General features: G+C 36.3%; 1 protein-coding gene across 1 annotated transcript in view; it reads left to right on the plus strand.

The window, feature by feature from the left end:
- The first annotated feature begins 2,288 nt into the window (after window positions 1-2,288).
- Window positions 2,289-27,727, plus strand: part of Vwde (von Willebrand factor D and EGF domains) — a 65,673-nt gene continuing 40,234 nt past the window's right edge. Inside the window, exons 1-8 of the mRNA XM_057754099.1 lie at window positions 2,289-2,501; window positions 5,978-6,209; window positions 11,639-11,719; window positions 14,048-14,280; window positions 21,929-22,018; window positions 23,882-24,020; window positions 25,577-25,794; window positions 26,219-26,292. Of these exons, the coding sequence (XP_057610082.1) occupies window positions 2,289-2,501; window positions 5,978-6,209; window positions 11,639-11,719; window positions 14,048-14,280; window positions 21,929-22,018; window positions 23,882-24,020; window positions 25,577-25,794; window positions 26,219-26,292 (1,280 nt within the window). The remainder of the gene's footprint in view (window positions 2,502-5,977; window positions 6,210-11,638; window positions 11,720-14,047; window positions 14,281-21,928; window positions 22,019-23,881; window positions 24,021-25,576; window positions 25,795-26,218; window positions 26,293-27,727) is intronic.

Below are 27,727 nucleotides of genomic sequence, written 5' to 3' on the forward strand. Positions count from 1 at the left end.
CTGGGGGAGTGGGGTTTTGTGCTCTCTTCCGGGACAGTCCGCCCCTGGATAGCACACACTCACCCGTCCAGATGGAACTCCTCAGCACCTAAACAGGGAAGCCTGGAAGCCCAATGAGTCAGGGACAAAAGGAAGAATGTGGAAGGCAGGGTGGGGTCCAGAAGAGCACAGCAGACCCTGCAGCCCAAGTTGAAGGTGCCCGTGCTCCCTTGCGGGGGACCTGGAGGCCTGCCCAGTAGGCAGGCACTCACTGCTTTGGGTGGGTAGCCTTAGTGTAGGAGCGGGAAAATTGCTCTTGAGCAGAGGACCTAGCAGACAGCCGACATACTTCTTTTTAAAAAATATTCATTTATTTATTTATTTTGTATAAAATATTCTGTCTGTGTGTATGCCTGAAGGCCAGAAGAGGGCACCAGACCTCATTACAGATGGTTGTAAGCCACCATGTGGTTGCTGGGAATTGAACTCAGGACCTTTGGAAGAGCAGGCAATGCTCTTAACCACTGAGCCTTTTCTCCAGCCCTTATTGACATATTTCTGAAATAACTCTCAGTTTTTGATAATCATGATCTTGACTTTTGTAGTAAGCCAGAAAACAATCCATGATAAGTACCAAATATATCAAAAGGCCGTTTGCATATTCTCCCATTGGGGACCTACCATTTATAATGTGACACATTCTCTTAAAGTATTTGAAAACTAAGTATTGAAGATCTCATTATAAAATTGCTTAACTGACCTAAACAACATCAGAAAGTAGAGGAAGAAACAGGACTGTAAACTTATACGAACTTCTGTTTCCAGCAAAATACACTGAGGCTCTTCTGGAGAGTGTGTCAGTCAAGTCAGGCCACTGATGACTATGAAGGATTTGCAGAGCTATACATTCATTACTTGACCAAGATCAGCTTGCCCTTACACAAGACTCTAGACATCATCACAATGCTTGGTTACCCGTGGAGAGATTCCAGAGCCAAGGCTGTACTAAGACTTTTGCAGGGTGGCTTTTTCATTATGAGTGTTTTTTAAAACTCTCTACTCCACATCCTGTAAGAGACAAGTACATTTTTAAAGAAATAAATTATAAAATATCTAAAAATAAGAACTACTATTAATTCTATTTGCTAAGATTTTTTTCAATAAAATAAAGTGAAATAAAATTCTTATTTAAAAGTATACACTTCTCCAACATTGATAATGTCACATAGTAATGTCTTCTACAATTCTCCCTTCTGATGCTTTGGAATAGGGAACATTATTCAAAGCAGCATAAAAAGAAATGTGAGGAGTATAAAGAAACCGAAGGCGAAATAACACATAGAATTAAAATAGACTTTTGTGTTGGGAAAATTGCTAAGTGGTTAGACCACTCGCTATGCAAGAGTAAAGACCCAAGTTTAAATGTCCAAGGCCCATGTAAATACCCTATAAGCAGCCTGCACACACTTGCAAACATGAGTACACACATCACATTTCCATGCACATGAGAAAGAAAATAAACTTATTTTTTCCTAAAGAAAATCATATTGAAGGTAATAGATCAGTAAAAATATTTCTGTAATTCATGTAAATCCCATTACTATTGCCCTTTAGAATAATGTCTTTAATTTTTAATCAAGTGCATGTTCTTACATTGAAAGGTATTAGAATTTTTAAAAGAGCAAATGAAATTATGGTGCATATGTTTATTAAAATATTTATCATTAATATTTATGATAATTATCAAAGTTATTAGAGTTATGGAGGAGAAATTCTTCCTAAAAATGTGCATCTATGGAGGATTTTAAAATCTTGTAGTAAATACAGTAAACTTAGGTAGCAGGCATTTTACAATTGCAAAATAAGAATGTCATAGAACAAGGTGAGCATATTGCATTCTGCTGTCTAACAGAGGTAGGATTTTAGTGCTTGCTTTAGAGAAAATTTGTTCAGGGAAGGCCAGTAATGACATTGACATCTAGAGGGCTTGAACCAAGAGGAATCCTTTCAGCACTGGTGACTTGTGGTCACAATTAACACATTTTAATTCAAGAGCAAACAGCTCTGTTACTCTCTCTGCTCAAGTCAAATGAAAATAAAGACCTCAGTGCTTAAGTGTCTCAAGCATACACTGTGACTGGCCTTGAGTTGCTTGTTATAGCTACAGAAAGTGCAAGCTAAGTCATCTTTGACTTGCTAGACATCCCTGATACTTTGATGGCCTTTTTTTGGTGTGTGCAATAGTGAGTTTATTTTCTTTATTTGGGAAAGAGAATCAATTTTTATTTAAAGACTTACTATGCTGGTAAATGAATGGCATGGAAATTTTCTGTCTAGCTCCAGAATGCTCTCCTGGGGGCCACCAGTTTCTTCGGAGTCCTAACAGAAGTGTCCACTTTGACTCGGTGTACCTTCAGCATTCCGCTGCTCAAGACCTGATCTGTGATTATTCTCTAATCCCTGGATGGTACCGATTTCTCATCTTTGACAGACCTGCTGAGATGCCAACCAAATGTGTTGAGGTAGGTTTTTCCCTTACTGAAGTGTTACCTTCATTCTTTGTAGATTGATTTAATTTGAAATATTCCTGTAATACCTAGTTCAACGGTAATGGCTATAATAGAAATGTTGTGCTCCATTTAGTCCACAAGTGTTTTGAAACATAATGTCTTAGATAATTTCCACAGCTATGGAACACAATGTAATAGAAATCATTCTCCACAAAATTATGTGCAACAGATATATTCCTGGTTACCTATTAGAAGGTCAAAGAGTTAAATTTGAACATAGACCCAGGTATAACTGCAGGAAAATGCCATTAAGGAATACTGTTGAATTTTTGCTTCAGTGCTTCTTAGTTGCCACCTGAAAATTCCTTTCTTAACTACAGACTCATATATGTCAAAACCTACAAGCCCATCACCTTCTATTCCATAACTAAGGAAAACAGATTGCCAGTGAAGTTGCAGTGTTTTTCAGTGCAACATGTATGATTTGCATGGTGTGTGTGTGTGTGTGTGTGTGTGTGTGTGTGTGTGTGTGTGTGTGTAGAAGCCAGTTGATATTAGATGCCTTCTTCAACTGCTTTCCACTTAGGTTTTGAAGTAGGATCTCTTACTGAATCAGGACCTCCCCAATGATGCTTGACTGATGAGTCAGAAATCCCCAGAGATCATTCTGTCTCTAAATACTCAGTGCTGCCATTTATAGGCAGGTTACTTGTGACCAGTTAGGGTTTCATTCACCCCTGTTATTGCTGTTATAATCCTATCCACATAATCTACAGAATATGACTTAACTCTAAATATCGTAAAAACCTATTTCTTCAGAACCTCTGTTTGTGCTATGAAAATTATGACATTTGGACATGACATTTATTTGGCCACTAACATATTCCTTCACTGTGGATATTATAGGTAGGTAGCCTCACTCGATTTCACAGTGAGACTTTGAGGTAGCTAATGCACCTCATTATAAAAATGTGAATGTAAAATTTGAGTCATGTAACCAAAGTCTTTACAAATAGGAACAGGACAACATGCAATATTGCCAGAGATGAGTTCTTTGACTTATCACAAACCTCCACTGACTCAACAGAGGGTTCTGGGTACTGTCCAGGCACAAGTAACTTTTGGGTGAAATATGTATCTTTAAACTAGTATTGTAACGTTGAATAAATGTGCTCAAGTTGACAATCATCACTAATGATGGTGCTCTGTATCGCTCTGTATTGTACTACTCTTAATTTTTAACCTAGAAGACACAGCTATATATAAGACCTGCAGTGAGAATACATTACACAAAAAGACATCTTAGCAGAATATTGTATATATTATTGTCATATATATTTCAAGGGTTATTCAGATGTTTTTCTTGCTCAACACTAATGAAAAAAAAACCTCAAAAAAAGCATTCACTTTTTTTTTAAACAATGGTTAATGTAAATTTACATCAGAGCTGTCTTATTTTTTCCTTTCTTTCTTTATTTACCTTTTTAAAAAAATCACTTTTGTGACATTTTATTGGAAAGAAACCAAAAGTCATTAGAATTTGAAAGTAAAGTTTGAGGAAAAATTTGGTAGTAATCACAACATTATTAAGTATTTATGCTCTCTTTCTTTAGCTCATTTAGTTGATTCTAGAACCTTACAGACATGTGAAGATGAAACTGGCTATGCTTGGGTTTCCTGAAATTCAGCACATGAGTACATATCATCACGCTGTCTGTGGTGGAGAAGTGTCCACCGCCTACATGGTCTCAACAGTCAAGTGGTCCCCACCCCACCACACAGGATGATACAAGCCTGTTGAAATACATTTCTGTTCATTTGGTGTGAACTAATACACACGAAACCTAGGAAACAGAGCAAAGAAAGGATAGGCATTATAGCAATGTTTTTCATCATTAACATCTTCCTACTCTTTCCTCTTATTTATTTTGTTTGCAACATCCTTTTGTAGATAAATACACTATTAACATGTTCCTATATTGTAAATTATTTCATGTTATTTTAGAAATTACACATAATCATAGTAACTTTAGAATGTTTAATAAATTTTTATAAGTAAAATTAATGAAGACATCTTTTAAGACTTTGAAACATGTTTAATCTATTAGAAATGATGATAATATTTGTTATTATATCAATAGATAAAAAATACATCTCTTGATACTGCATAATCTCATACATCTATTAGACACTTGTATTTCTTCTGAGAATTATGAATTTGTGGTATTAGAATTTGTAAATGAATAAAATTACATGAATAAAATAAATATAATAATATAAATAATATAACAATGAATCACAGCATAGTAAAATACTATTTAAAATGTTTTTCTTATTTAATTCTTATTTAGTTTATATTTTGGGATTATTATTTAATTGTATCTATCAACCTTTACTTTAAAAATTTCCTTTGCTTTTAGTCATTGAGATAGAATGATTAACAACCATACCCTAGATAGTGATTCTTGCTTATTTCTACCTAGATGTTACATTTTCATTTACATTTTATCTGAGCTTTTGAAGACCTCTATTCCTACCAGAGTAGGATTCTGGGAACCTTGCCCGAAGTCATGTACCTTTTGGCTCTTCTCAAAATTGAGTTTTTTTGCCCAGCTTAATTTGCTATTGAATTATGTTTTTCTACCTGAAAATAATGTTGCTAGTAGGCCTCAAACAATGCTTTAATTCTATTTTCCAAGTTGCTAAATAATTTTTCTATAATGGGTTATAAATAGTACCTTTTTTTCTCCACTGTTGTTTGCTGCATCTTCACTCTGAATGAATATCAAATATACATTTTCTCTAGCAATTGTGCAAAAAAATCTCTAAGATCAGCTATATATTAATCAGCTATAAAAATCTCTAATATATAGTGCTCTATATTAATATACTTTTGGTTTAACTTGTCTTGTGTTATGATGCGCTCACTGTTTTAGTAAATTATTTGAAGTTGAATTTCTCATTTATAAAACAAATGTAAAATAAAAGTATATACATTGAATAGGTCATATAAGTATTAATTAATATTATATATTTTTTAGTGCTCTCTAAATTTACTTTCTCATGCAGTAGATATATAAGTGGTTTGGTTTTCTTAAAAGATTTATTTATGAGTATAAGTGTTTTGCTTGTTATATATTTACTTATACAACATGCATGCTGGGTTCATCTATATGTATATACTTATACAACATACATGCCTGGCTCCCAGAGAAGTTAGAAAAAGGTTCTGGGTCCCTTGAATTTGTAGTTAATGGTTATGAGTCACAATTTGAATGCTAGGCTCCAAGTCTATTTCTTCTGTGAGAACAGCAAGTGTTCTTATTTGCAAAGCCACATCTCCAGCTCCATTTTATTTAATTTTAGACTAATTGATAATTTACTACTTTGAAGATTATATTAGATTTGAATATTATTAAAAATGAACAGTTTTTTATTTGTATGAAATTAATTGGATTTTCAATTTCTATTTTCCTTTGATATAAAAGATGAACCACTGTGGAACTCAGGCCCCCATCTGGCTATCTCTGAGTGGTTCAGAAAATCTGCCTCTTCCTGGAGAGATCAAGCAACTGACAGCTTGTGCCACTTGGCAGTTTCTGTTTAGCACTGAAAAAGACTGCTGCCTCTTTCAAATCCCCGTGTCTGTTAGAAACTGTGGAGATTTTTTTGTGTACTTACTGCAACCCACTCAGGGATGCATGGCTTACTGTGCTGAAGGTAAGGAAACATCAGTAATACTTTCAACTGTTAATCGTGGAAGTGTATGTGAGTGCATTTGTACTCTGGACAGGTTGTACTGAGATAATGTTAGCAGGAAACTTGGTCTATCATTATTGCTAAACTGAAGCTAACATTCTGACTTCAGTTTTACAGGTTTGTTTTTAGATATTTATTAGTCTCTTAAAATGCTCAAAATTTTATGTTGCTGTGACTGTATTAAAGCAGACTTACTGTGCATAATGCCTGAAGGTCTTAAGAAACGTGATTTCTTCTTGCCCTTTCCTCTCCAGTTAAAACACGACAGATAGTAAGAAAAGGTGTGAAACTCTGGACTTCATTATTATTTTACTTTTAATTAGAAAAACTTAATGAGTCTTTATACAGATCCAGTAATTACTTTAATCCCTGGTGTTGGTTACTGTAAAGATCAAGATATGTATAATCTCTTCTGTAGTGGAAAACTTCAAACAAGTCATAAAAAGAAGCTTGATGTAACTCTCAACAAAGAGAATAAATAGCTATGTATTTCACATACAAAGTCCCCCTAAAGAAGAGTTTTCCGTCATGTTCGTCATGTTCTTGTATGTTGGAGTGCTTGCCTAACATCTACACAGTTTTAATCCTCAATAAAACAAAAACTATAAAATAAGAACAAACAAAACATTACCAAATAGTATGTGCAGTTTCTGTGTCACCTAGATTTTTGTCTTTATTTTTTGATTGTGGTCTGGACTTCAGAACTTGTTTGCAACTATCAGTGTATGGAAAAGAAAAAAACACCAGTGGTTTCACAGAAAAGAGGATTGCAAGATGCCGTTCTTGATTAGTGCTAGTATTCCTGGTGATAGAACAGGGGCTACAAGGCATTGTCCATGAACTTGCAATAAGGACTCTAGATGTCTTAATCTTCCTCAGAAACCAGCTCCTTAACCTAATCATGAGAAAATTTGTATGATATCAGATTAAGAAACACTCTAGAGAACACATGAATAATATGTTTTAGAAGTAATAAGAGCAAGAAAATTACAAATAAGAATGAGGAACTGTCATAGACTGGAGAAAACCATTCTGAGTGATGCACCATGATTTCCTGGAATGGATATTAGAACAGAAGATAGCACCAGAGGGGGAAATTGTTCTTTTTTTTTGACTAAATTAGTTCTAAAGTCAGTTTCCTAATTTTGACAAATACATCCTGGTCTTATAAAGTGCTGACATTTGCAGAAGATGGTTCAGAGATATATATGAGACTGTTTTGTGTTAAAACTTTTCTTGTGTGAATTTAAAACTCTTTAAAACTAAATATTTATAATAAAGCCAAATAATTTTTTGTTTTTCTATCATGTATTACATCCCCACTGAAGTTTTCCCTCTCCCCTCTCCTCCCAGTTCCTCCTCCCACCTCTTCTCTCCCCCTCATCCACTTCCTTCATTTTCCTTAAGAAAAGGGCAGGCCTCTCATGGATATTAACCAAACATGACACAGCTAGTTGCATTTAAACTGGGCACATCCCCTTATATTAAGCCTGAATGAGGGAAACAGCCACAAAGGCAGTCAAAATAATCAGAGTCAGCCCCACCCTTACTATTAACTGTTCCACAAAAATACCAAGTTATATAATATTAGCATATTGGCAAAGAATCTAGCTCAGGCTATGCTGGATCCCTGATTTTCAGTTCAGATTCTTTGAACTCCTATGAGCCCTCGTTAGTTGATTCTGTGAGTTTTCTTGTGGTGTACTCAAGCTTCTGGCTCCTATGATCCTTTCTTCCCCTCTTCTGCAGGATTCCCTCAGCTTTGTCTAATTTTGGGCTGTGGGTCTTTGCATCTGTTTCCATCAGTTGTTGGGTGATGTCTCTCTGATGATAATTAGACAAGGCATATGAGTATGCTTGAATATCATTAGGAATCATGTTATTGACATTTTTTTTTTTTTGCTGGTCATATTTGGTTTCATCCTAGGTCTCTGGGCTATCCAGCCTAGGATCCTGACCCTCCAGGTAGTGTCAGAGGTGGGCTCTCTCTCGTGGCATGGTTCTCAGACTGGATCAGTCATTGGTTGGTCACTATAAGCTCTGTACCACCTTTACCCCAGCCAATCTTATACGCAGGACAAACTGTTGTTCAAATGGCTGGGTTGATGTCCCAGTCCATTCACTGAAAGTTTTGTCTGGCTAAAGAAGATGTCCAGTTCAGGATTCATATCCCCCACTAATAGGAGTCTTCACTAGGGTCATCCTCTTAGATTCCAGGGAGTTTCCATTGCACTAAGTTTCTAACTTACCCCCAAATGTCCCTTCAGTTCCAGTTGTCTCTCCTCCACTCCTCAAACGTGACACTCTTATTCCCTTCACCACCCAGGCCCACTCCACCTGAAAAGTCTATTTCATTTCTCCTTCCCAGAGAGATCCATGTGTCTCCCTCAAGCTCTCCTTGTTACTTAACCCCTTTGGATCTATAGATTTTATCATGATTTTCCTTTACTTTACTTATGGACAGTTATAAATGAGAACTAGCTATTGTAGATCAGTCTGGCCTCACAGAGATCTGCCTTCCTTTGCCTCCTGAGTGCTGGGATTAAAGGCATGCGCCACCACCACCCAACTGGTTGTTGGACATTTCTTAAGTGCTTCTCAGCCATTTGATATTCCGTGTTGAGAATTCTTTGTGTAGATCCCCATTTTTATTTGGATTCTTTGTTTTGTTGATGTCCGTTTTCTTGAGTTTTTCCCAATACTATCAAATGCAAGGTTGGTGAATTTTTTTTTCTTTTTGTAGACTGCAGTTTTATCTTCTTGACAATATCCTTTGTCTTACAGAAGTTTTTTGGTTTCATGAGGTCCCATTTATTAAATGTCAATTATAGTGCCTGTGCTATTGGTGTTCTGTTAAGTAAATTGTCTCCCGTGCCAATGTATTCAATGGTATTACCCACTTTGTCTTCTATCAGGTTCAGTGAGTCGTTTTTTATGATAATATGTTTGATTCACTTGGACTATAATTTTCTGCAGGGTGAAATTTATGGATCTATTTTCATTCTTCTACATGTTGACATCTAGCTAGACCAGCACCATTTGTTGAAGATGCTTTGATTTTTTCACTGGTTTCTTTATCAAAACATAGGTGTCCATTGCTGTGTGAATTGATATCTGCATTTTTTATTTGATTCCATTTATCAAAATGTCTGTTTTTATGCCAATACTATGCAGTTTTTATTACTATAGCTCTGTAGTAGAACTTCCAACCAGAGATGATGGTACCTGCATGTCAGGGACCAGCCTTGACAAAAATACCTCTTGCCAGGGTAGAAACATGGGGATTTAGAAAATTTTAGTAAAGAATATGAAAACATGAAAGAAAATAATAAAATGGACAAGCATATAGGATAGTATTGGGAAGAAATTCCAGTGAGTATTGGAATTCACGCTTCCAATTACTTTAAATACCCCTGATCCTCCAAAATAGGAGTAAGATAAAAAAAAAACAACTGCATTAGCATGATACAGGAAGTGAATATACCAATTGAAGGTCACAGGCTACTTCTATAGTTAAACATTCTCTTGCTAGACATTCCTGCTCACACCCTTGACCAAAGCAATGTGTAGGCAAACCACTCCCTGTGTGGATTCCAGTGTTATCTCCATAAAGGAACTGGACCCTTAGTCAAATCTTTAGACTTTTGTTTATGGTAGAAACACATCTACTTCTCTATTCCTGAGATACAAGGTCTGTTTAAATGGGTATAACAACAGCATAGAATCTGCCTGGAGAGCTGGATCCTAGCTTGACTGTCCTGGCTCTCAATTTAATACACTTGTAAAAGACAGAAAGAAGAAAAATCGCTTGTAATAGAAGCTTAACAGTAAAACTGACAATACTAGAGATCAGATTAATATATTTTAAAGCAGGATTGTATTGCATATGCAGTAATTTTTGTAAGAGACTTAAAAGTATATACCAACTTTAAACATGAGACTTATTGTTTTTGTAGTCTGGAATGAGATACAATGAACAGATAACTGAGATGCTGGAGAAGGGACACCAGCAGTCCTGTATGCTAGTAGAAATTAGAAAGAAGCTGATAGGGTCACCTTGGTGGGTGGGAGACCGTATAGGTTGAGAGACAGACAGCTACATGATGCAGAGAGGCAAGTTTATTTAGTGAGTTATGGAGGGAAAAGGGAAAGGGGAAAGTGGAGAAAGCAGAAAGAGAGAGAAAGGAGAGAGAAGAGAGAGAGGGAGAGAGGTAAAGAGAAAGGGAGGGGGAGAGAGGAAGAGACAGTAGTTAACCTTTTCAGAAGAGAGATGGAAAGACAGAGAGCATAGATGGAGGAGGCAGGATATCCGCTTCCCTTAGTGGAAGGGGAGGGGTTCGGAGAAGGTGGGGCTTGTCTCTTAAAGGGACTGTGAATCCAGGTGACAGACCAGGCCAGCTGATCACAACACTGAATGTGAAAGATTTATCATGATACACTTCATCCTGAGCCATAAATCAAGGAAACAATATATTTTAAAAATGAAATAAATTAAAATTGGTGTTCATTGATCATTTACAAAATAATTAAGTACCTCAATTTACACATTTTGAGACTAAAGTAAATATAAATGAGTGTAATGTCATTTCAAATGTATTTTAATAAAGACTGCCTCAAGATCTGAGAGTAAACCAGTCTCACTAGTCAACCTTACAGACTAGGTTTTGGTAACACACACCTTTAACCCCAGTAGCCACCCTAGTTGCCATAAGAACCAGGCAGTGTATTCCTTTAATCCCAGTGGTGCACACCTTTGATGCCAGCCCTCGAGAGGAATATAAAACAAAAATGGGGTAGGGGAGGGACAGCTCTCAGATACACTCTCCTTCTGAGATTCCAGGAGGCAGGATCACCATTTAAGACTGAGGTCGAGGTAAGAGCCATAGAGTACTTATAAACTGAACAATCATGACTACAACTTTTATAAATATCTGTGTACATTTTTGTCCAGGAAGTCTCTCTAAAGTCCTTTGGGTAGTTATCAGAAAAAGAAGTATCTGCATTATGTTAAGAGTATATTTAGCATCAAATGAAAATGCCAAATTGTCCTACAAAATGAAGTGACTTGTCACTTTGTGTTTCAATAAAAAGTAAAGACTCCAGAAGCCAAAGAATTTGAAATTATAAGTGTGCTCTGATATTTAATAATGCAGACCCTAAAGGAGGTGTGAAAGCTACAAGTACTTAATACAATCGTTGATCATTGATCATTTCTGTTTGATCTTATCCTTAGAGGAGAAAAACCTTTATGAAAAAAATCCCAGAGAGAGCAACTAGGAAATCCTACGTCCACGTTAAAGCATACTCTCCCAAAGAACTGTTCATGGATATATGTGCTTTTACACATTTATAGTCATTTAATTAAATATACAAAATTTAACCTTTTGCAGCTATTTCTGATGTGAAGTTACACACATGTGGCCCTGGAGAAATAGAAATTGGAGGTGACTGTATTGGTATGTATGGCTTTGGTTTTTATATAATGTAGTTATAAGACAGTGACTTCTGTGAATTTGTTTGTTCTGTGGCTTTAATTTAATGTTGAATTATGCAAGCACCACCAGCCTGGTAGAAATCAGCAACAACAATAACTTATTTATTATGTGTGTAGAACATATCCCTGAGGTTGGCAGAAGCACAGAGTTAAAAACAACTGGAAATATTGGCAGATTTATTCACAAGAAAATTTGTCAATTAAATTTATTTTCATGAAAATTTAAATGTATATGTACCTACCGTTTTACTTTCAAAAAATCTACCTTCTAGAACTATTCAAGGAAGTGTGAAGCACAATAGTTAAAACAATATTTTTTCTTTTCATTTTATTTTGTATATGTGTGTGGTTTTCATGACAGGCTCTAATTAAAGCCTGTGTGTAACCCTGGCTGTCCTGGAACTCGCTCTGTAGACCATGCTGAGTTTGAACTCACAGAGGTCTGCTGGCCTCTACCTTCCAAGAGCTGGAATTAAAGGCCTAACCCACCAACCACTGGCTCATATTCTTTTATAATACGGAAAATATATATATTAAAAAAAACTGTAAATAAGCCAGTACACTGGTGTGCATCTTCAACTACAGTAGAAGCAAGAGGATTGTTGTAAGTTTCTCTCCAGCTTTGGCTCCATAGAGTAACCCTCCTCAAAACAAACAAACAAAAGTTAGTCATTTCATTGTGTCCACAGACAAATATGATTCCCTAAAATTAGGAGTTTTCATCTAGTTACTATAATTAATAGCTCTGGGTTGATTCTCTGTTCTCTTCCGGTTCCAGATTGGTTTGCAGGCATCTTTCCCAGTAATTCTATCAAACAATCATGGTGTCTCAAAGACTCTGCCTCATTTGAGCCTGTGATTTAAATGTTTATTATTTCTTTTAGTTTTTAGATTATAATAGTACAGAAAAGACAGTATCCCTTAATCATTGTAACAATAAGCACGTAATATGATTATTGATATACCATGGACATTAGGCATCTCCTAACTAGGTATCAGTATTAAAGAAATAAAACTCTTTTCCTTTTTGAATAAATACATTTCAGCTGGTGCTGGAGGTGTACTGAGTGATACAGAGACTTTCAAGCCCTGGTTCCAAATCCAAAATCACAGAAAGCAACATACAAACTCATTTACTTAACTTCTTTAATTACTTATTTTTCAAACTGCGATATTTAAAATATTTGTGCAATTACTTAGAAAAAAACCAAGCTATTCAAAACTGTAGAGAACTTAAAGCAACATGAGTGAAAAACTCCCTATGACTATGGTCACTTCGCTTAAGTAATACCTAACATATTTGTATCTGGACCTACTTTAATCTCCATATTTGGGAGGCTGAGGCAGAAGGACCAAGCTTCAGGCCAACCTGAGCTAACCTCCAAAGACCCTTCTTCAAGAGACTTCAACATGTTTATTGTTATTAATTTTGTTAACTGTAAAGGAATCATTTGCTGTTAGTCATTGGGATATGGTGTCTGACAAAATGATGCTTGAAAGAATCTGAATTATGTTTTCTCTATAGAAAGGCGTTAACACAAGCTTTCCAAAATCTGCAAGACAGATCTGGAAGGATAACTTTGTAACTGTCACAAAATAATAATGGATGTAATAGGAAAATGTGTATCTCAGAATATTTTTTAAAGTGTCTAGTAACATTTTATCAGTAGGATATTTTTCTATTTCTAAAACAAAACAAAATTCTTGCAAATTCTTCAATTTAACTTTGCAAATGTCTAGAATTATAAAACAAATTGTGAAGTATTTATATGGGTCCTAGAAGAAAATTCAGAAAAATGGTAAAAGAGTTGTCTAGGACTTCAAATTTCATTGCCAGCATAAGAACCATGCAATGAACCCCAAGTTATGATGAATTGAATTAAAAGCAAATTATAAAATACAAATTTGATTTGTTGTTATGGTAAATAGTTATATCTAAAATAACTTATAATGTCTAGTGACTAAATTTTGTTTGTTCTGTAGTTTAGAAAAGATGATTGCCTAAGAAATGTGAACCACTTTTCACAATCCAGAGTTTGCAAAGATTCTGCACAATTAACCTAAGTTTGAGTTAAGTTACCATGTTGTCAGTCAATATGCATAATAGTTTAAGCACAAGTGTTTCCCTTTGTTGCCTTCTGAAAAATAATCATTTTTCCAAACTTGCATCCCCATCTTCTTAAAGTCAGTCTCAATGCTAACACCAGTTTATTTATTATCTTCAGTTCCCTTTTTAGTAAGGTTGTTTTCTTTCTTCAGGATGCCTGACTCCTTCCTCCCTGTGCTTTCCTCCCACTATCCACAGTATCACCTCCTCCACCTCCGGGCAGTCCGAAGGTGACAGTGGAGCTGGTTGACTCGCAGGTGTTTTGTAGGTGTGCTTTTGATGTCCCCCCCATGAACAACTCAGTAGGATTCCTCATAGCCTGGTCTAGGTTTTCTTCCCAAGAAATCAAAGAAGAGCTGAGACAAGAGAGCACTCTTCAGGCATTTTCCCTCTTAGAACTTGATGGCATAAATCTCAGACTTGGAGATAAGGTATGTAAAGCAATACAAAGAAAACTTTGTATATACTTATCATGAATATATTGATTTTCAGAATTGGATGATTTAAAATTGTTTTTATTGAGTGATATATTTTTATCTTCACCCCTCCTTCTCCCCTCCCTTTCTACCTTCTCTGATGATCCCCACACTCCGTATTTACTTAGAAGATCTTGTCTTTTTCTACTTCACATGTAGATTAGATCCATGTATGTCTCTCTTAGGGTTCTTTTTGTTGTTCAGGTTCTCTGTGATTGTGACGTGTCGGCTAGTTTTTCTTTGCTTTATGTCTAAAGGACACTTATAAGTGAGTGCTTATAAGTGATATTTATGTTTCTGAGTCTGGGTTACCTCACTCAATATGATGTTTTCGAGATCCATCCATTTGCCTGCAAATCTCAAGATGTCATTATTTTTTTCTGTGTAAATGTACTATATCTTCTTTAACCATTCTTTGGTTGAGGGGTATTTAGGTTGTTTCCAGGTTCTGGCAATTACAAATAATGCTGCTATGAACATAGTTGAGTTCATACATAGTGTTCCATGTACCCCATATCCTCTCAGGCATAAGTTGTCATCATTGTTTTTGATCTTAGACATTCTTTTTTAATTTTTATTTTATTTATTTTAATTAATTAATTAAAAATTTCCACCTCCTCCCCTCCTCCCATTTCTCTCCACCTCCTCCCATTTCCCTCCCCCTCCCCCCATTCCCTCTCCCCCTCCATCTCCAGTCCTAAGAGCAGATAGGGTTTCCTGCCCTGTGGGAAGTCCAAGGTCCTTCCCCTCCATCCAGGTCTAGAAAGATGAGCATCCAAATAGACTAGTCTCCCACAAGGCCAGTCCATGCAGTAGAGTCAAAACTCAGTGCCATTGTCCTTGGCTTCTCAGTCAGCCCTCACTGTCAGCCACATTCAGAGAGTCCAGTTTGATCACATGCTCCATCAGTCCCAGTTCAGCTGGCCTTGGTGAGCTCCCATTAGATCAATCCCATTGTCTCAGTGGGTGGACGCACCCCTCACAGTCCTGACTTCCTTGCTCATGTTCTCTGTCCTTCTGCTCCTCATTTGGACCTTGGAAGCTCAGTCCAGTGCTCCAATGTGGGTCTTTGTCTCTATCTCCATCCATCACCGGATGAACGTTCTATGATGATATGCAAGATATTCATCAGTGTGGCTATAGGATAAGGCCAGTAGAGGCACCCTCTCCTCTGCTGCCCACGGAACTAGTTGGGGAAATCCCCTTGGACACCTGGGAACCCCTCTAGAGCCAAGACTCTAGCCAACCCTAAAATGGCTCCCTTGATTATGATAATTTTTCCCTGCTCCCATATCCACCCTTCCTCCATCTCAATTATCCCATTCCCCCAAGATCTCCCAAATACTCCCCTTCTCCCTTCTCTCTCCCCAGCTCCCGTTTCCCCCTAATCCACCCCACCCCCAATCCACCCCAACCCCCTGCTCCCAACTTTTGCCCGATGACCTTGTCAACTTCCAATATCCAGGAGGATAAATATATGTTTTTCTTTGGATTCACTTTTTTATTTAGCTTCTCTAGGATCACGAACTGTAGGCTCAATGTCCTTCGTTTATGGCTAGAATCCATTTATGAGTGAGTACATACAATATTCCTCTTTATGGGTCTGGGTTATCTCACTCAGTAAAGTGTTTTCTATTTCCATCCATTTGCATGCAAAGTTCAAGATATCATTGGTTTTTTTACCACGGAGTATACTCTAAAGTATATATGTGTCACACCGTCTTTATCCATTCTTCTATTGAGGGGCACCTAGGTTGTTTCCAGGTTCTGGCTATTACAAATAGTGCTGCTATAAACATAGTTGAACAAATGCTTTTGTAGTATGATTGGGCATATCTTGGGTATATTCCCAAGAGTGGAATTGCTGGATCCTGAGGTAGGTTGACTCCCAGTTTCCTGAGGAACTGCCAAACTGATTTCCAAAGTGGTTGCACAAGTTTACATTCCCACCAACAATGGATGAGTGTTCCCCTTACTCCACAACCTCTCCAGCATAGGCTATCATTGGTGTTTTTGATTTTAGTCATTCTGACAGGTATAAGATGGTATCTCAAAGTTGTTTTGATTTGCATTTCCCTGATTGTTAGGGAGGTTGATCATGACCTTAAGTGTCTTTTGGCCGTTTGAACTTCTTCCATTGAGAATTCTCTGTTCATTTCAGTACCCTATTTTTTTATTGGGTTATTCAGGATTTTAATGTCTAGTTTCTTGAGTTCTTTATATATTTTGGAGATCAGACCTTTTTCTGATGTGAGGTTGGTGAAGATCTTCTCCCATTCAGTAGGTTGCCTTTTTGTCTTAATGACAGTGTCCTTTGCTTTACAGAAGCTTCTCAGTTTCAGGAAGTCCCATTTATTCATTGTTGCTCTTATTGTCTGTGCTACTGGGGTTATACGTAGGAATTGGTCTCTTGTGCCCATATGTTGCAGAGTATTTCCCACTTTCTCTTCTATCAGGTTCAGCATGGTCAGTTTTATATTGAGGTCTTTAATACATTTGGACTTAAGTTTTGTGCATGGTGATAGGGATTTATTTTCATTCTTCTACATGTTGAAATCCAGTTGTTCTAGCACCATTTGTTAAAGATACTTTCTTTATTCCATTGTATAATTTTAGCTCCTTTGTCGAAAATCAGGTGTTCATAGGTTTGTGGGTTAATATACAAGTCTTCGATTCGATTCCATTGGTCAACATCTCTGTTTTTATGACAATACCAGGCTGTTTTCATTACTGTAGCTCTGTAATAGAGTTTGAAGTCAGGGATGGTAATGCCTCCTGAAGTACCTTTATAGTATAAGATTCTTTTGGCTATCCTGGGTTTTTTTATTTTTCCATATAAAGTTGATTATTTTTCTCTCAAGGTCTGTGAAGAATTTTGTTGGGATTTTGATGGGGATTGCATTGTATCTATAGATTGCTTTTGGTAGAATTGCCATTTTTACTATGTTGATCCAATCCAGGAGCAAGGGAGATCCTTCCATTTTCTGGTATCCTCTTCAATTTCTTTCTTCAAAGACTTAAAGTTCTTGTCAAATAGATCTTTCACTTCCTTGGTTAGAGTTACCTCAAGATATTTTATGTTATTTGTTGCTACCGTGAAAGGTGATGCTTCTCTGATTTCCCTCTCTGCTTCTTTATCCTTTGTGTGTAGGAGGGCTACTGATTTTTTGGAGTTGATCTTGTATCATGCCACATTACTAAAGATGTTTATCAGCTGTAGGAATTCTCTGGTATAGTTTTTTGGGTCGCTTATGTACACTATCATATCATCTGCAAATAACGAAAGTTTAACTTCTTCCTTTCCAATTCAAATCCCCTTGATCTCCTTATGTTGTCTTATTGCTATTGCTAGAACTTCAAGCACTATATTGAAGAGGTATGGAGAGAGTGGACAGCCTTGTCTTGTTCCTGATTTTAGTGGAATGGCTTTAAGTTTCTTTCCATTTAATTTTATGTTAGCTGTCGGCTTGCTGTAAATAGCTTTTACTATATTTAGGTATGACCCTTGTATCCCTTATCTCTCCAAGACCTTTATCATAAAGGGGTGTTGAATTTTGTCAAATGCTTTTTCAGCATCTAATGAAATGATCATATGGTTTTTTTCTTTCAGTTTATTTGTATGATTGATTACATTAATAGATTTTCATATGTTGAACCAGCCCTGCATCTCTGGGATGAAGCCTACTTGATCATAGTGGATAATTTTTCTAATGTGTTCTTGGATTCGGTTTGCCAGTATTTTATTAAGAATTTTTGCATCGATGTTCGTGAGTGAGATTGGCCTGTCATTCTCTTTCTTGTTTGAGTCTTTGTGTGATTTTGGTATCAGGGTAACTATAGCTTTATAAAAGGAGTTTGGCAATGACTCTTCTGTTTCTATTTTGTAAAATACACTAAAGAGTATAGGTATTAGCTCTTCTTGGAAGTTCTGGTCGAATTCTGCATTGAAACCATCTGGTCCTGGGCTTTTTTTTTTTTTTTTTTTTTTTTGGTAGGGAGGTTTTTGATAACAGCTTCTAATTCTTCGCAACTTACATGTCTATTTAAATTGTTCACCTGGTCTTGATTTAACTTTGGTATATGGTACTTATCTAAAAATATGTCGATTTCTTTTACATTTTCCAATTTTGTGGCATACAGGCTTTTGTAGTAAGATCTAATGATTCTCTGAATTTCCTCTGTGTCTGTGCTTATGTGTCCCTTTTCATTTCTGATCTTAATAATTTGCATGTTCTCTCTCTGTCGTTTGATTACTTTAGATAGGGGTTTGTCAATCTTGTTGATTTTCTCCAATAACCAGCTTTTTGTTTCATTGATTCTTTGGATTGTTTTCTGTGTTTCTATTTTGTTGATTTCAGACCTCAGTTTGATTATTTCCAGTCTTCTACTCCTCCTAGGTGAGACTGCTTCTTTTTTTCTAGAGCTTTCAGGTGTGCTTTTAAGTCTCTAATGTGAGCTTTCTCTGTTTTCTTTATGTGGGCACTTAGTGCTATGAACTTTCCTTTTAGCACTGCTTTCATAGTGTCCCATAGGTTTGGGTATGTTGTGTCTTTATTTTCATTGTATTCTAGGAAGACTTTAATTTCTTTCTTTATGTCTTCTCTGACCCAGGGGTGGTTCAGTAGTTGGCTGTTCAGTTTCCATGAGTTTGTAAGCTTTCTGGGGGTAGAATTTTTGTTGAATTCTGACTTTATTCCATGGTGATCCGATAGTATACAGGTGGTTACTACAATTTCTTTGTATCTGTGGATGTTTTCTTTGTTACCAATTATGTGATAAATTTTTGAGAAGGTTCCATGAGCTGCAGAGAAGAAGGTATATTCTTTTCTGTGTCCGTGGAATGTTCTATAGATGTCTGTTAAGTTCATTTGGTTCATTACATCTGTTAGTTCTCTTACTTCTCTGTTAAGTTTCTGTCTGGTTGACCTGTACATTGGTGAGAGAGGAGTGTTGAAATCTCCCACTATTAGAGTGTGGGGTTTGATGTATGCTTTGATTTCTAGTAATGTTTCTTTTACATATGTTGGTGCTTTTATACTAGGGGTGTAGATATTCAGGATTGAGACTTCCTCCTTATAAATCATTCCTGTTATGAGTATGAAGTGTCCTTCTCCATGTCTTCTGGTTGATTTTAGTTTGAAATCAATTATGTTATATATTTGTAATGCAACACCTGCTTGTTCCTTAGGTCTGTTTGATTGGAAAACCTTTTCCCGTCCCTTTACTCTGAGTTAGTGTCTGTCTTTGAGGTTGAGGTGTATTTCTTGTAAACAGCAGGATGTTGGATCCTGTTTCCATATCCATTCTCTTAACCTGTGCCTTTTTATAAGTGAACTGAGTCCATTGATATTAAGTGATATTAATGACCAGAGGTTGCTGACTCTGGTTATTTTTCCTGGTGGTAGTGTTTGTGTGTTTCCCTTCTTTGAGTTGTGCTAGTGGAGGGTTGTCAGATGCCTCTGTTATTAAGGGTGTTGTTGGCTTCCTTGGTTTGTGGTTTTCTTTCTAGTACTTTCTGTAAGACTGGGTTTGTGGCTATGTAATTTCAAATCTGTTTTTGTCCTGAAATATCTTGTTTTCTCCATTGATGGTGAATGCAAGCTTTGCTGGGTATGGTAGTCTGGGCTTGCATCCATGGTCTCTTAGTGTCTGCAGTACATCTCTCCAAGACCTTCTGGCTTTCATGGTTTCCTTTGAGATGTCAGGAGTAATTCTGATAGGTTTCCGTTTATGTGGTACTTGACCTTTTTCCCTTGCAGCTCTTAATATTTGCTCTTTATTCTATATGTTTTGTGTTTTGATTATTATATGTCAAGGGGATGCTTTTTTTTGATCCAGTCTATTTGGTGTTCTGTATGCTTCTTGTACCTTCATAGGAATATCCTTCTTTAGGTTGGGAAAGGTTTCCTCCATAATTTTGTTGACTATATTTTCTGGGCCTTTGAGTTGTAATTCTTCTTCTACCCCTATTATTCTTAGGTTTGGTCTTTTCATGGTGTCCCAGATTTCCTGGATGTTTTGTGTTAAGAATTTGTTGGATTTGTTGTTTTCTTTAATCAATGAATTTATTTCTTCTATAGTATCTTCAGCATCTGAGATTTTTTTCTTCTATCTCTTGTATTCTGTTGGTTATACTTGTCTCTATAGTTCCTGTTTGGTTACCCAGATTTTTCATATCCAGCCTCCCCTCGGTTTGTGTTTTCTTAATTACCTCCATATCATTTTTCAAGTCTTGAACTGTTTCCATTACCTGGTTGATTGCTTTTTCTTGGTTTTCTTGGGTATCTTTGAGAGATTTATTCATTTCTTGTATTTTTTTTGTTTATCTTCTCCATTTCTTTAAAGGAACTTTTCACATCCTGTTTAAGGTCCTCTTTTATTTTGATAATGTTATGTTTAAAGTAGATTTCTTCTACTTCTTCTGGAATAGGGTGTTCAAGTCTTCTTTTTGCATGATCCCTGGGTTCTGGTGTTGTCATGTTTCCTTTCAGGTTGTTGGAGGAATTCTTGCATTGGTACCTGCCCATCTCTTGCTTCAAATGCTGCCAGGAGAGTCTTGGTGTCTTTGTCCAATCTTTGCTGTGACTGACTGTGTACTTGGGGAATTTTCTTGGTCTGGCCTCTCTTGGGACCCTCAGCACTGGAGCCAGGCATGCTGGTGGATCTAAGGACCCCCACAGATGAAAAGGAATTCCCTCTGGCTGTATCTTCTCAGTGCAGGAGCAGGATCTGTTCCTGGGCCAAGGACCTCGCAGACAATAGGGCAGTCTTGGGGAAGGCAGGGTCATGTGGAACAAAGAAGCCCCTGCAGCAGTAGCTGTAGGGGCCCTGTGCTCCTGTCTGGACTTTCCCTCCCCCACCCCTCCCCCACCCCTCCCCCACCCCACACCCCCCTACCCCCGCGGGCACACACTCACCAGTCTCGATGGATCTTCTCAGTACAGGAAAAGGGACTCCTGGTATTCTAAGGACCCCAAAGACAAAAAAGCAAACTTGGAGGGGACAGGGTAGTGTGGAACAAAGAAGCCCCTGGAGCAGGAGCTGGAGGTTCCCTCCACTCCCTTCCAGGAACCTTCCAACCAGGAACCTTCCGACCAGGAACATCACAAGAAATGTAACTTAGAAGACAAAACTCAGAATCAAGCTGAGGAGTTAGATATTATGGGTGACAACATCATTTTGATTCATATATTAAGTAGTACATAAATCTCAATGGTGACATGAAATCCTTGAAAGTAACCAGGTTCTCCTCTGGTTGTGTCAGTAGGCATTTTTAATTTACATTTTTAATTTATTTTATTTTATTTGTGAGTGTTTTGTCTGCATGTGTGTGTACTATGTATGCATTTGATGTCCATGCAGCTCAGAACGTTTATTGGATCCTCTGAATCTGGAATTTTTGAGAGATATGAACCACCACGTGAGTGGTAATTAGAACCTGAGTCCCCACAAGAACAAGTGATCTTAACTATTGGCCCTCTCTCTAGTCTCTATTTCTTAATTTGATCATTTACTAACAATTTAATAAAGGATTTAAGGATAATAATCTTCATGTTTCTTTAATATGTCGCTACTAAAAGAATTTTCTTAACTGTATTCACAGATATTCTGCACTGCTTCCATCTTCTTATTGGAGAAACCAGATGTACAAAGCATTGCTGTTGAAAGCCAGGGATTTTTTGCAGGAATTAGGGTATGTAGCAGTAAGTATGAATGAGAAAGGTTATTTGCTATGATTTTCCCATGATAGTTATTGAACCTTATCAGAAAGTCTGGACTAAATAATCAGCATTTTTGAAGAATAACTGAATAATCTTCATGTATAACAAAGCTTGAAGGCACATGTAAATAGGTTGAATTTGGGGTGTTCCTTGGCTTATGATGGTTTTGTATTCGAGTAAACTTATCATAAATTGAAAATAGTGCAAATCAAAAATCATTCAATGCATCTAAGTTCCTGGCATCATATCTTAGCAATGAGCACACTGTGGAATATTAGATGTTGACCCTTTGTGAACCATGACTGACTGGGAGTTATAGATGGTAGCTAATATTATACTAATACTACGAGAAAGAATGCTGCAGAACATTGCTTGTTTCAGGAAAGACAAATATCAAAGTATAAATTCTACTGAATGTAAAATTATACACCGTGATAAGGTAAAACCTCATAAGTCAAACCATCATAATTAATGGACTTGTGAGAAGAAGGAACTAAAAAAAAACATACCTCAAGTCAGAATAAGCTAAAGTCTCTATCTTTGTAAGTCATTCTACCAGATACTCTATTATGAATTATAAGCAGGCTACTGTTTGGTTATTGTGCCTGCTTGAAGACAAATACCAGATGAACGGCTAGCACCTACGATTAAGCAGAAGTGACTCGCAGTTCTGGGCTTTATGCTTTGCCATAACTGTGGTAACTAAGTCACATAATTCTTTTGGTTGCTGCTGGTCTCACTGGATCAGAGTGATGACTTATTCCAATGGGTAAGAAGAAGTGACAGGAGACTGTGATCAGTGGAAAGAACTGAACACCACCAGGTGGAAGCAGGAGAGCAACGCTGTGGGGGATCTCACTCACAGAATTTGAGGATGCATTGGATTCATTTCCTGTTCAAAGACAATATAGGAAATTGGCCAATTGTGAGAACAGGATTCGGGGATAGGATAAAAGCCTTTGACAAGCTAAAGTCTATGTACACTTGGGTAGAGTGCAAGAAGACTGGATTTCATTGTCCGATGAACTAGTGGTGGGAGAGCAAGCAGAGCTCTGACCCTGGGAACACAGGAGCCTTTTGTTCTGTATTGGCATACACAGTTAAACAACGGTGATTGTCAACCACGGTTTCTTATTAGATTAACAGAGAAATAGCAGTAAGAAGCAATTCTTTGGAGAGACAGCTAGGACTCGAGGCTTTGAGAACAACAAAAGATCTCTGCTACTACACATGACTAGCCTGTGGACTGGAATGACTCACACTGTATCAATACATCACAGGAAATGTAACTTAGAAGACAAAACTCAGAATCAAGCTGAGGACTTAGATATTACGGGTGACATCACCATTTTGATTCATATATTAAGTAGTACATAAATCTCAATGGTGACATGAAATCCTTGAAAGTAACCAGGTTCTCCTCTGGTTGTGTCAGTAGGCATCAGCAAAGAAATGGAAGGGAGGAGCAAAATCTCTTCCTCCATCCTCCAGAGTCAATGAATCCATTTTGGCCACAAGACTGTCCAACCTATGTTGAGGAAGCCATTCAGCCTAAATTCAGAGTGATTGTGAAACTCTCTGAATGGCACTGAATGTTATATATATATATATATATATATATATATATATATATATATATATATATACATACATACATACATACATACTGGTTTGATGTTAATTGGCTGCATTTAGTTAAATAAAACTCAGTGACTGAGTTATTAACAGCTCACTAAGTGAAAGACAATCTGTTGAGAAAAATTGCTTTCAAAATTGATCTTTAGCAATATGTTCTATTTGAACATCACTGACACATGTATTTTTTCTCATATTAGTTAAAACCTGAACTGAGCACTATATCAGAAGATGGGAAGAAATACAAGCTGAGGGTAGAGAGTACAATTCCTATTGTTTGCTCTGAATTTAGTGATCAAGGTTGCAAAATCTCATTAAAACTGAGAATCATCGAACAAGGTACCACATTGCGTTCCTTTCTATTTATTACATTTTCAATACTAACTGATCCCCATTCTCCTTCATAGTATGTCTATGGGCTCTACTCAGATAAGAAAATTTCCATGCTTATATCAAGCAATAAGCCAAGTATATCAACGATCTGATTTAAGGTTGAGTTGATCGGCAATGTGGTTCATGATTTTTCTTCCTGGGTTCAAGCACACTATTGAATCACCTTCTCTTCGTTAACACCTGTCATCTTTCCTTTCCCTACTTCTTCCTTATTACTCATCTCCCTTCTTCTCTGCTTCCCACTTATTCTCTGTGCTTTGTTTTCAGAGATGGGCAACCAGTTCTTTACAGTTTTCCAAGAGTTCAAGCTTATGAAACGCAGGTCTCACAATGAATTCTTCACACTTCTCTCCCCAGTGTAAGCTTCATGTGGAATCTTGGGTCTTAACATTCTTCCACTTAAATGATTAAATGAGTATCATGGTTCATTGTCCTTACACTGTAAACTTTTGAAATGAAGTCATAAACTGTGCCTAAGCGAGCAATATTCCACCTTCCCCTCAGAGAGCTGGCTAAGGAATTTGGATGTTTCCACTTGTTTTAATGTGAATGAGAAAAATGTGTTACCAGGAAAATAAAAAGGAAAACATTTTCCCAAGGATTTTGAATTGAGCACAGTTTACTTTTATGTGACTACTGTAATTTCATACTTATAGAGTCTATGTGGGTGACAAGACAGTGCTAAGAATTTATTTCTTCTTGAGTCTCAGGATGGCTTTTCTGTTCTGAGTTGGATTTGAAAACTCACTTTTTTATATCCACTTTGGGACTGTGTTCTTTTTGTTTATAGAAAGAATAGAAATTACGCAAATTAACTATAACTTTTGTTTGTTTGTTTTGTTTTTTGAGAAAGTGTTTCTCTACGTAACAGCTCTGGCTGTCTTGGAACTTGCTTTGTAGACCAGGCTGTCCTGAAACTTGCAAAATTCTCCTGAGTCCTGCATTTAAAAGTATGCACTACCAGTGCCTGATTGCCATCTCTCTTTTTAAAGTTCTGTTTTTATTTTCTGTTACTGTTTCTTCTCAAAATTCTTTTCCTTTTTCTTTGTTACTTAAGCACAGCATCATTTTGAGTTTCTGAATATATTAGATACTTATGAGAAGAATAAGATTATAACTCATGATTAACAAACCCATATCATGTTCTTCCTAATACGCATATTTATACATCAGAATTTGCATACAATTAATGTTGATGAAGCCATGATACTAAAATGTTTATTAACTTATCATGACTTTATTATTAATTGCTTTTCAATTTTATCTAATACACATATGTTAGTAGCTTATTGAAAATTGTTGTGTTTATATATATTTGTGTAAACATATTTAATGCTAATATTTCTTTGTAAAGATTAAGCAAAATCAGTAGCTTTATTTTAATTTAGACTAACATTACAACATATTTGTTTAAGAATATTATTTTAATCTTAATGTTAATCAAGTAACTGAATTTGATTTATACATATCTGCAAAAATTTAAATGTTTTTTCCCTAAGTAGGTAAAGAACACCTAGGCTTAAATTTGGCACTATCTTCCTGCCATGTGGACCTTCACCAGAATTCTTCTTGTAGCGATGGAATTTGTAGCCATGCTGTCCTGTACTACACTGCTGTGACAGATTTCTCCCGGGATGGAGACAGAGTCACAGACATCACTGTGGAACCCATAGTCAGTGAGCATTTCCTGTGGGACAAATACATTCCAGACAGCATCCAGGTGACTAATCAGAAAAATAACCTTCATAACGTAATATTTTGAAAGATATGTTTATGCCATGGTGTTTACTTTAATTGTTTGGTGGGGCTGAAGGGATGGCTCAAGGGCTCTCTTTTCTCCTAGCAGGCCCAAATTCGATTCCTAGCATCATGCTGGACAGCTAACAATTGCCTGTGGCATCTCCTTCTGGTCTCTGTCATCACCTATTCCTACTTGGCATATATACACACACATGTATATATACATTCTGATTACATATATAAATAAACCTTTTAAAATTACTTGACATTTTTATTTTTAAAATAATTTTGTTTTTAGAAACTATAAAAGTAAGAATTATGTTTAATTGCACTTGCTCAATAATTTACTGCATATCACTAACCAATAATCAATGTTAACCTTTAAACATATTTTTCTTCTAAAGATAAAAGTCAAGGACGTCCCATCAGCTCACTGCTATTCATTTACTGACCCACACATAATTACCTTTGATGGCAGGTAATGTTCTAATTTTTCTCCTTTCATACTCTTTATTTTCTTTTGTTATGCTGTTTTGTTTTAAATGTCACACTCTTTATCACTTCTTTGTCTTTGTCTATGATTTACAAATTCAGTAATTTGCCTCTAGACATTATTGTATTTGTGTTAAATAATTTTGCCTTAACTTCAGTCCTGGGTGAATAATGTAGACAACTAGTGAGCCTGGATATTTGGATTACTACAAGTGCAGATGGAATGACTATAGTTACAACTGTATAATCTATAATCTTTTTTTGCTTGGCCATCTACTTATATTTGATAATGAGTCAGTTTTCACTGAGAATATTTACTGTGCTGTGTGTTTAAATAAAAGCAGAATAATCTTTGAATTATTTTTCTTAATACTATACTTATATTTCTTAATACAATAATTTCTCTTAATTGATGATAAATTCTTTATAGTTATTTCTGGTCTTTGTAGTTAATGGCTAAAGTAATGAAAAAGGGATCAAGTTGATACTGCTTTTAATGTCTGAATAGAAAGATTTAAATTTGGAGATGCTCTTCTGAGAAACTCATGAAACTAAGGTATTTTTAAAAAGAAGACAACTCCTTGTCTAGTAAAACTTTCTTCATGCTGACAGGTGTTTTAAACAAACTATGATAGTTGTCAGCAAAATGATTCCTGAGTGAAGAGTTGTAGAACCCTCTATTATAAATAGTACTGCACAAATTTCAGTGAGTATTTAAAACTGTCAGGACTGATCTTGTATGCAGAAATCTTTCATGGCTGTCTTTGGAGAGTTACAGCCTCAGTGAGGAATCCTCAAGAAAGCACAGTGTGATGTACTTAATCTGTGTTCATTCCATAATATTAGTTGTAAAAGATCCAGGTGACAAGCATGTTCTGAGTGCTGAGGGTTAGGCAGTAAATGAAGTTAGGAAGTGAATGAAGAATAATTCTCTCTGCCCTGGTGATGAACTTTGGATAGAAGAAGAAATACAGAAGCAAAATGAGCAATAATAACAACAGTAATAAAACAGTGTTGGAAACACATACAGGCCAGGAAGAAAATTAAAACAGGTAGAAAAGAATGGAGGTAGAGTTTATGATTAATTAAAAGAGTCTGATTATCAAAAGCCATTAAGTAGTGGTCATGTTGGACAAATGTTTCTGGTAAGAAAAACAGTTAAATGCATACATACACAGTAAACATGTTTGCCTTTAATTAGGAAGTCTGATGGGTGGGCAGAAAGAAAAAAAGTTGTTGTAAAGATTTAAGGTATGTATGGTCACTTTGGGTTATTCATCAACACAAATCAATCTACAGAATTATGAAGGTGCTGAAAATACAAATTTCTTAGTCAAATATCAAATATATTGACTACTTATGCATACATTTAAGAACTTTTTATATTACATTTATATCATTATAATACTTTATCCTGATTT

Source organism: Chionomys nivalis, chromosome 1 (genome assembly GCF_950005125.1).
Source record: "Chionomys nivalis chromosome 1, mChiNiv1.1, whole genome shotgun sequence".
NCBI lineage: Eukaryota > Metazoa > Chordata > Mammalia > Rodentia > Cricetidae > Chionomys > Chionomys nivalis.